The sequence below is a fragment of the Metopolophium dirhodum genome, chromosome 1, assembly GCF_019925205.1.
Source record: "Metopolophium dirhodum isolate CAU chromosome 1, ASM1992520v1, whole genome shotgun sequence".
Taxonomy (NCBI): domain Eukaryota; kingdom Metazoa; phylum Arthropoda; class Insecta; order Hemiptera; family Aphididae; genus Metopolophium; species Metopolophium dirhodum.
The window spans coordinates 139,136,489-139,146,041 of record NC_083560.1 but is presented as its reverse complement, the minus strand read 5'-3'; the positions used below and the strand labels follow the sequence as shown (position 1 = coordinate 139,146,041).

General features: G+C 40.5%; 2 protein-coding genes across 2 annotated transcripts; both read right to left on the bottom strand.

The window, feature by feature from the left end:
- Positions 1-3,901: 3,901 nt before the first annotated feature.
- LOC132932762 (ATP-dependent DNA helicase PIF1-like) lies at positions 3,902-4,936 on the bottom strand. The gene has a single exon (XM_060999127.1). It carries the CDS (start codon positions 4,934-4,936, stop codon positions 3,902-3,904), a length of 1,035 nt encoding a protein of 344 aa, XP_060855110.1.
- Positions 4,937-5,064: 128 nt separating this feature from the next.
- LOC132932761 (uncharacterized) lies at positions 5,065-9,229 on the bottom strand. Its single transcript, XM_060999126.1, has 3 exons — positions 8,085-9,229; positions 5,188-6,156; positions 5,065-5,125 (listed from the first exon to the last, which is right to left on the bottom strand). Exons 1-3 carry the CDS (start codon positions 9,227-9,229, stop codon positions 5,065-5,067), a joined length of 2,175 nt encoding a protein of 724 aa, XP_060855109.1.
- Between the last annotated feature and the right edge of the window lie 324 nt (positions 9,230-9,553).

Below are 9,553 nucleotides of genomic sequence, written 5' to 3'. Positions count from 1 at the left end.
TATATGTCTCGGCAACAGGTATGCAACGTTCAAAACGTGAAACGTGAAAAAAATTGTAAAACATTTCGGGGGTCCATGAAAATCATATAGCCGCCGTCTTTTTATGGGTGTCTAGCAGGTCAGTCACCTCGAATGACGTTCGCCGTAGTAATAAGGGTACGAAGTCGGATAGCGGACAATGTGCGACGGCCGGTTCACGTCGTCAGGTATGCAATCCGACTGCGTCGAATCGCGGACAACGTTAATTACTGTCACCGAAAACGGAAAATTAAGTAATAAAATTCAAAACATTTCGGGCTTCTATGCAAATCATATAGCCACCGTCTTTTAAGGGTGTCTAGGAGGTCAGTCACCTCAGTGGTCCGAGTAGCAGACAATATGCGACGGCCGGGTCACGTCGTCAGGTATGCAATCCGACTGCGTCGGATATCGGACAGCTTTCTTTACTGTGAAAAAAAAAAGTAAAACATTTCGGGCTTTTATGCAAATCATATAGCCACCGTCTTTTTAGGGTGTCTAGCAGGTCAGTCACCTCAGTGGTGCAGGTAGGCAATCCGACTTCGTCGGATAGCGGACAATGTGCAACGGCCGGGTCACGTTGTCAGGTATGCAATCCGACTGCGTCGAATCGCGGACAGCGTTCATTACTGTCACCGAAAACGCAAAATTAAGTAATAATTTACATGAAAAAAATTCAAAATATTTCGGGCGTCCGTGCAAATCATTTAGTCGCCGTATTTTTTTGGGTGTCTAGCAGGTCAGTCACTTCTAATGACGTTCGCCGTAGTAATAAGTAATTGTTGTCGTTATAAGTAATAGTCGGTATTTTGGCGGTATTTTGTCGAAGGCGGGAATTTTTGAAAATCATGTTTGCGTGTGTATCAATCAATGTCGATATAATGTCAATTAATCAATTTGTTACCTGCATGGGTTACCTGCGTTGACAATTAACTGCGCCGACGTCCCACAAACCGTTCTTAAACATCCGACTGCCGTCCGACGGACAACACGTGAGTATATTTTGTATTATTAATTTAATTTTTTTTTTTTAAAACGTTCACCGCAGATCGCAGGTATTTATCAATCAGTATAATGTAACACATGCTTTCCGTCAGAAAATTAAAATATTTAATGTTTAAACTTAGATTTTTTGTAAGCACCTGTCCACGCTTTCCGGCAAAGTTGTTAAATATCTATACTGTGTCTACGTTGCACAGGTCGGGGAGACCAATATAGAAAAAACAAATATATTGCGCTGACATACTGTAAATGTTGCATCTTTTTTCTTTTTAGAATGAATTATATAAAGATCAACTTCAATGCGGCGGTGCAAACACTAAACATGAGCACCGCCGCCCCTGCACCGCCGGCCGAGACCGCCGCCGCCGCGCGCCACCCGCCGGCCGAGACCGCCGTCGCCGCACGCCGCCCGCCAGCCGAGACCGCCGTCGCCGCACGCCATCGCCATCAACCGCCGCGAAAGGCACCCCCCAAACGCCGTAAGTACATAGGTGATAGGAAAATTTAAACGTTTACTATTAATTAACGCCTACATCGTGTTTCAGGATGTTATAGATGCAATAAAATGGGGCACACGGTCCGGCAATGCCTCGGTGAGTGTATATCGCATTTTCATAATAAAATAAAAATTAAATTAATAACGTTTGTTATATTTATAGCCCCACAAACACCTAGGAGAGCACCAGCCACACAACGTGGAGGGTTGAGTTCCGTTAGGGTAAGGCCGCCGAGGAGTCTGAATGCAAGGTCGACACGCACTCAGACTCCCGGTCCCCAACCTATCGGAACATCAACCCCGATGGCATCAACCGTAAGTAATATTTTTAATCCTAATAGTGCTAAATAAATACAAAATTGTAAGATATGAATGCACACATGTGGTATTGGAGAGACCACAGTTAGTTGTGAATTTGAGAATACCTTTTAATGCCATGTTTAATTTGTTTATATAAATTGTAGACGTTGTATGAATCGATGGCTGGTGGCTCGTGTGATTCGGCGTTGCGGCAGCTGGAGGCGTTGATGATTTCAACACCGTAAGTAGTCAATTGGATAATTTTTTTGTAATGCCATTATCCTAACAATATTTTTTCCTCTAATATTTTTCAGATCTCATGAATAAAAACTTTTTTTTTTCACATGTCTTGTTTTTATTTCTTACCTTAATATAATAATCATGGTTAACACATTAGTTAATAGTAGTAATATTAGAGTATAATAATATGAGTAGCCTATGTGTTAGATGTACAATTTCTAGGGGTCTGATGTGATATGTTTACTTGTGTAATTATGTATCACAAAAATAGGTAGTGTAATACAAAGAACACCAACCAATACTGATGTGTCATTATAATACGGTGACGATACAAATAAAACTTTAGGCTATTAAATATAAGTCATGATTCGCCTTGCAATATTATTTTTATTCTTACATAGACGTTACAAATTATTTACAAATTACCAGTAATTCTAAGTGATGAGAGGTAAAATAGCTTAGAGTGTAATAGGTAGGTAATAATAATAATAAGGTAGCTAGTAAAATATTGATGATACAATTAAAACGTTACCTATCACAGTAAAAATAATACAAACATAACAATACAGTCTACTTGAAACTAACTGATATTTGGACTATTATTTAAAATAATTCATACTGATATAAATCACAAAGTTCTTGACATAGGCGTTTAAATGTATTATATTATACAAACATTGTAATGACAATTGGTGGTCAAACACCAATAAAATATTGAATATAATTAACTATACATTACAAAGTAAAAACATATGTAAAAAGTTACTTAATATATTAATATAATATGTACAACAAATCAATAACAGATATTTAGATTGTTATTAAAAGTTATTCATACAGACATGAATAGCAAAGTTATAGAGAGCTAAATATAAAGCTAGAGTACTATAATAACAATTAGTGGTTGAATACCAAATTATCTTATATGGTACATTGGTACAAAGTAAAAAACAAATGTAAAAAGTTTCATAATAGCATAGTATAACAAATATAAATACAATCACAGTATAGGATTGTGAATGCAATTTCAACTATAATAATATTATATTAACAGATATTTAGATTAATATAAAAAGTTATTGCAAATTGTGTTTAAAATTTAATAAGTATAAGTATAAGTAAAAGTAAAAATTATATAAGTAAAAGTAAAAACAAATTTAAAAAGTCACTCATACAGACATCAATATCAAATCCATTGTATGATATTAATACTAACAAAACATATAAAAAGGTCAAATAATTTAAACTAACGTTAGAAAGTTACATAATATTATTTAAATGTTTTTTTACATTTCATTACATTGACCATGTATTTTGAAGTAGGTATAAATAAATAATTATTGATATAGCGTAAATTAATTATTGACAAATGTATGTGTGACTGTACAATATTATAAAATCCTAACAAACCGTTTGACATTAGTTACGAATACACCTTTGAGTATTCGCATCCAGAGAGACCACGTGGAGGTTGTCAAACTTTCTCTCCACATCACCTAGACTTGAACATCTGGTGTGACGCTAGACTTGATCATTGAGCGTCACCTAGACTTGATAATCTAGCATCACTCAGATTTGAACATCGAGCGTCACCTAGACTTGATCATCGAGCGTCACCTAGACTTGATCATTGAGCGTCACCTAGACTTGATCATCGAGCGTCACCTAGACTTGATAATCTAGCGTCACCTAGACTTGATAATCTAGCATCACTCAGATTTGAACATCGAGCGTCACCTAGACTTGATCATCGAGCGTCACCTAGACTTGAACATCGAGTGTCACCTAGACTTTATCATTGAGCGTCACCTAGACTTACACTTACCATTGTCAACACATATTGCATTACAGAACTTCCCTGTACACAATGTTCTTGGTGACGAATCGCCCGCTATCATCGGCGTACATGCCAACTCTCACGGACTGTGCGTTTCTCACCCTCGAAAACGCTACGTACAGCTGCCCGTGCGTGAACACAGGCGACGTCAGTAGCAAACCTACCCTGTCGAACGTCTGACCCTGCGACTTGTTGATAGTCATGGCGAACGACAATCTCACCGGGAATTGAAGGCGCCGCAGTAAGATGGGCAGGTCGTCCTCACCGCTGGACGTGAGCGGTATCTTGGGCACGACGAAGTCGTCGTCCTGTGCTTCACCGCCCAAAATCCTAGCCTTGAAATTGTGACGCCGCAGTTCGGTGACCACCAACCTCGTACCGTTGCACAGTCGTCTCCTCGGGTCGAGATTTCTGAGCAACATCACGATGCACCCCACCTTCAACGTCAGCCGGTACGGCGGCAGGCCGTCCGGTTCCAAGCTGTTGAGGAATTCCGTGGGAAAATTGGCCACTTCGTCGGGATCGTCCGCCATCATGGTGTCGACGGCGGTGTAGGTCATCTGAGCACCGTCGACGCGCTCCAGCACGTCCCTGTTGACACCTCTACAGTCTTCGTTGGTGGGACACACAACGATTCTCCGAGCGAATTCGTCGACGTTGGCCAACGACATTTGCTGCGGGTACACGAAATCGATCAAATCATCAACGTCGCATACCATTTGCCGCGGGATTTGCACGGTGTTCGGAACGCCGTCGACCGCGGGCAGTCGGCCGTTGCCGAGCTCAAGCAACCAAGTCGCAAAGTCCGCGTCGTGGTCCGCGCGCATGTTCTGGACCAGATTGAAGCGCTCCATGACGCGCCAAAGACCGTTTTCCTTGATCGACGACATGACGATCTCGGCTCTCGTCCCTCTCCGGACCACGGGCAATATCTGCCTGAAGTCGCCGGCGAACAGCATGGTTTTACCGCCGAACGGTAATTCCGATGCCATGACGTCCCTGAGCAGGCGGTCCACCACCGTCAGTTGCAGTCCCGGCGACATTGGGGCTTCGTCCCAGACGATGAGCGCCGCGTTGCGTATCTTCTGCGCTCGCTCGGACTGCATGGTGACGCTGGACGTCGAGTCTTCGGTCAGCGTGCCGAAAGGCAGTCCGAACGTCGAGTGTACGGTCATGCCGCCGTCCATGAGCGACGCGGCGATACCGGTGAACGCCACGCACAACACCTCCCGCTGCGGAGGTCGGTGCCGAAGCGCCCATATCAGGCATCCGTACAGCGTCGTTTTTCCGGTACCCCCCGGGTCCGTCGACGAAGAAAGTTTTCGCCACCTCGCGTTGGTCGTCGACGGCCGCCATCACGCGGTCGTACACCGTTCGCTGTTCGGCGTTCAAGGCGTCTACTTGTGGGGCCCACCGTGCCGCCGCGTCTATTGCCCGGAACAGCGCGTCGTCCTGCAGCGGTTCCAGTAGACGGGGGTCGGCGAGGGGCAGACCGTAGTCGCCCGGCGATTTTCGGTGTACACGAAGTAGATCCTCGATGGCCGCCAGACACGCGGCCCTCGCGCGGTCGACGTCTTGGAGACGGCGGTTGAAGTCCTCCATCATGTTTGCTTCGTTCGCCTCGTACAACGCCAGCGGGTTTGAGGGCTCGCAGAACACCAGTATAGTGACGAACAGATACCGCAGCTGCCGCGGTGTGTCCAACGTCGCCGATTCCGTCAAGCAATCCCGCCACGCTCGGTCGTCTTCCAATAATCCGAGTGCAACGGCAGCCGCCGTGAATGTTTCGTGAACGACCCCGTCCACCGTCCTTATGTCTTGAAAGGACTTCGGGCCTCTTCGGTTCAGAAGTAGCAATCTCAGGTGGAAACGGTCCCGGTCCAGTGGGTTTACTATGTACATCCGAGCCAACGTAACGTTTGCCATCCGAATCCGCCGCGGCAACCATTGGGTGACATTTCTTACGAGTACGTTTTCTTGATTACGTGGCATCTGCCAGGTGTAATGCGTCGGTATTTCTTGGTACAAGTATTGTCGAGCATTCACGTCTGTTGTGTTGAGCGCAAAGAACTGCGTGAGTTTCGTACTACGCACAGCTTGGTTCTGTAGCCGTTCTTCTGCTTGGCCCGGCGCAAAGTACACGTTCTGACGACCCTCCAGGTGGACAGGAAGTCTGACGACCGTGTGACTCTTGCCGTGCAATTTGTACGAAAACAACCGCCAGATGCCTTCTGGTGGGCTGACATATCTTGAGTTTACGTAACTGAAAATTAATATTGAAAAGATAACTAACAATGGCTCTATAGATGATACCGTCTGGTGTTGTGATTGGTATTATTATTATTATATAATTCAAGTAAATGTAATTTATTTTTTGTTCTGTAGACACATAGCATTGCATTACAATGTGCATTTGACGAAGAATCCCTACAACCGTTGAACGGTGTTTAAACGTTTGCCATACAATAAATGTGACTGATATATTATGATGTTTTGATAAATAAATGTCGTGAAATGTCAACTCGAGTAGCTAAATATAATCATAGTGGACGTCTAGTCTAGTGACATAAAAGTTATAGTTATATAAGTATACAATTTAATCTATAATTTACATAGTTGGTATTAGTATATTAGTAGTATATTAGGTGATCAAGGTGATAACAGTGTACACATAAAATATTCAAAATTTAAATTATTATTATTATTATTATTATATTATATTATATTTTAAAATTTGTATCAGGTGGAATACATTATAACTGTATAATATTATTTAAGAATGGCAAAGCTGTAGGACTGTTAATTTATGCCAACGAAAATAACAATCCATAAAAGCGTGTTTCACATTGCCGAGGTGTTGAAGTTTACAATTTGAGACAGTATATTATGTGATCACGGTTAAACTTAGATCAGGTTATAAACCAAAATTTATATCTATTAGGTACGTTAGTTAATTGGTGTACTTAATGTCATTGATGTTCAGTTCTGTATGCAATGTAATGTGTATAAACAACTTGAATGAAAAAGCATAAAATAACAAATTTAATGTAATAATAATAATACCTAAAGAACACACATTAAATGTTAAGTATATAATATAGCTAGTATACAATAGTAAAAAAACTAAAAGTTATCGGTAAACGATTACAAGTACCCTAAAAACCTAAAAAATAGTGAGTAAAATAATTCATACACACTGGACACACTGCTAAAAATGACACATGCATAAAATATTGTTATATGCTAATAATGATGGAATGATAATAATTTTCAATGTAATACCTATAATAAAAATCTATCAATAATAATGTAGACCACCTATAGAACTCTCTGTAGAAGTACATAATATAAGGTACAACCTACATATTAATTAATATATAATATTATAAAAATCTTAAGACACTATTAAATCATTTATTAATTAACTATTTATTTAATTTATGTTTAATACTGTATGCAATAGAATGTTTATTATACACAGCTTGAATGAAGATACATGAAAAAAAGGATTAAATGTAATATAAAATTATAAAATTAATATATAATATTATAGAAACCTTAAGACACTATTAAATCATTTATTAATTAACTATTTATTTAATTTATGTTTAATACTGTATGCAATAGAATGTTTATTATACACAGCTTGAATGAAGACACATGAAAAAAAGGATTAAATGTAATATAAAATTATAAAAATTACACTATTGATGGGAATTATTAAAAATTAATAAATGATTTATTAGTTAACTATTTATTCAATTGATGTTTATTACTGTATAATAATAATAGTTTATAAATGTAGAAGTTCCTAAAGTTTTGCTCAACTGAATATTCTTATTAAAATGTAGAAATGTTTTCATAAAAAAGTAAAGTTCTTTAATCATTAAAATTTTAGTTTTTAGCCAATGTCAAACCAAAGTAATTTTATTATTTCAAACTAAAACGTGTACATATTTAAAATTAAAAACAAAACAAGAGTAATACAATGGAATAACAACAAATGTAATTAAGTAACAGAATTTCTAAATTTAAGATTTTTATGTGAATTTTAAAAATTGTCCAATTTAATATTTAAAATTCCTGAACATATAAAGTAGTAAACACACTAAATAAACATACAATATACTATTATAATGATTATACCTAAATTTAGAAATATGTAATTTATAAAATTAAGTTAAGACTCACTTGGCAATCTCATCCTGGTCCTGAACTTCCAACGTCACACGGTCGTGTCCCTTGTATATATACTTGTAGATATACATGACACTCTTTATGGACGTGCATATCTCGACGTTGATGTGCGCGTCATACTTGGCCAGAAGGTAAGGGTTGTACGGCACTACACACTCGTTACCAACCTCACGACCTCTCACAAGTACCACCCGGCCGTCATCCGGTCGGCGGTACTTTGGATATCCGCCGTCCGCAACGTACACAGTCTCCTCTGCGTACGCTTTCGGGAAATCTTTGGAGCATTTGTTGTCCACCATGCACGGACACTGTGGATTGACTGTTCCACACGGCCCGTGGATCATGTGAGACTTGACGCAGTCGTGTAAGCGCCTGTCGATTGCGGGGTCCGGCAAGAAGGCGCAAACCACGTCGTCCACGTCCTCGGCCGTGCGGAACTTACAGTCCTCCGCCAGGATTATCAGTATATGCGCATGGGGCAGACCACGTTTCTGAAACTCGATAGTGTACACGTAAGCGCTGACATTACCAAACACACGATGTACAGTTATGTCACCTATTAGCTCCTGTAGCTTACTGTTGAACACTCTGGCCACCAGGTCTGGCCTGTCGCTTGCCGTGCTGTGGGCAGCCAGGTTTTCAGTGATCTCTGGCCACCTGGGATTGCACGTAAACGTTATGAACAGGTCGGGTTTCCCTTTGGTACGCACTATGGTGATGGCGTCTTGATAATTCATCTTGTTGAATCGGTCGCTACCCGTGAACGTCGACGGCAATATGACCCTACGCCCGACCGCCATGGGATCGACGTGGAGCTGTTGGTTCACATGGTCCATGAGCCCTTGATACGCTTCGGCGAGGAGATCCCTCTGGTGCAAACGTATGTAGTTCAGATTGTTCGACTCCATTCGAACATACTGGTCGCACACATACATCTGCAACAAGAACCGACCCTGATGTAATAAACTAAACAGTTCATGTCTTTGGTCGTTATTTCCCTGATATCTAACAGCCAAACGGTAGCACGCAAACTCTCTGATACTGTTGCGATTGCGGACATTGTTTCGTCGGTTGCCCGCTTGCAACATCCCGTTATGCCAACCGGCCTCGCCGTACGGGAAAAACAGCGGATACAACATCGGATCCGAGTGACACGACCCTTGTGAAATGTAACGAATGGTATATATTATTTAAAGTGAATTGCTAAATCAACGATTTGTAGTAGCTGGGGGTTAGAGGATGGAGTTGTGATTGTGTTGTGAGTATAGCAAGTACATAACCGCAAAAGAAAGGTAATGTATAAAAAAAATATAAACTCTGATCTCTTTGTATTCCAAGGATTTATAGTGTATATTTGTAAGTGATGTCTGTTATGAAGTCCAAACAAATCATGAAATTAAGCACCGAAGTAATGTGACTATATTATGTTTGATTATTGATAAATTATATAGTGCACTACATAC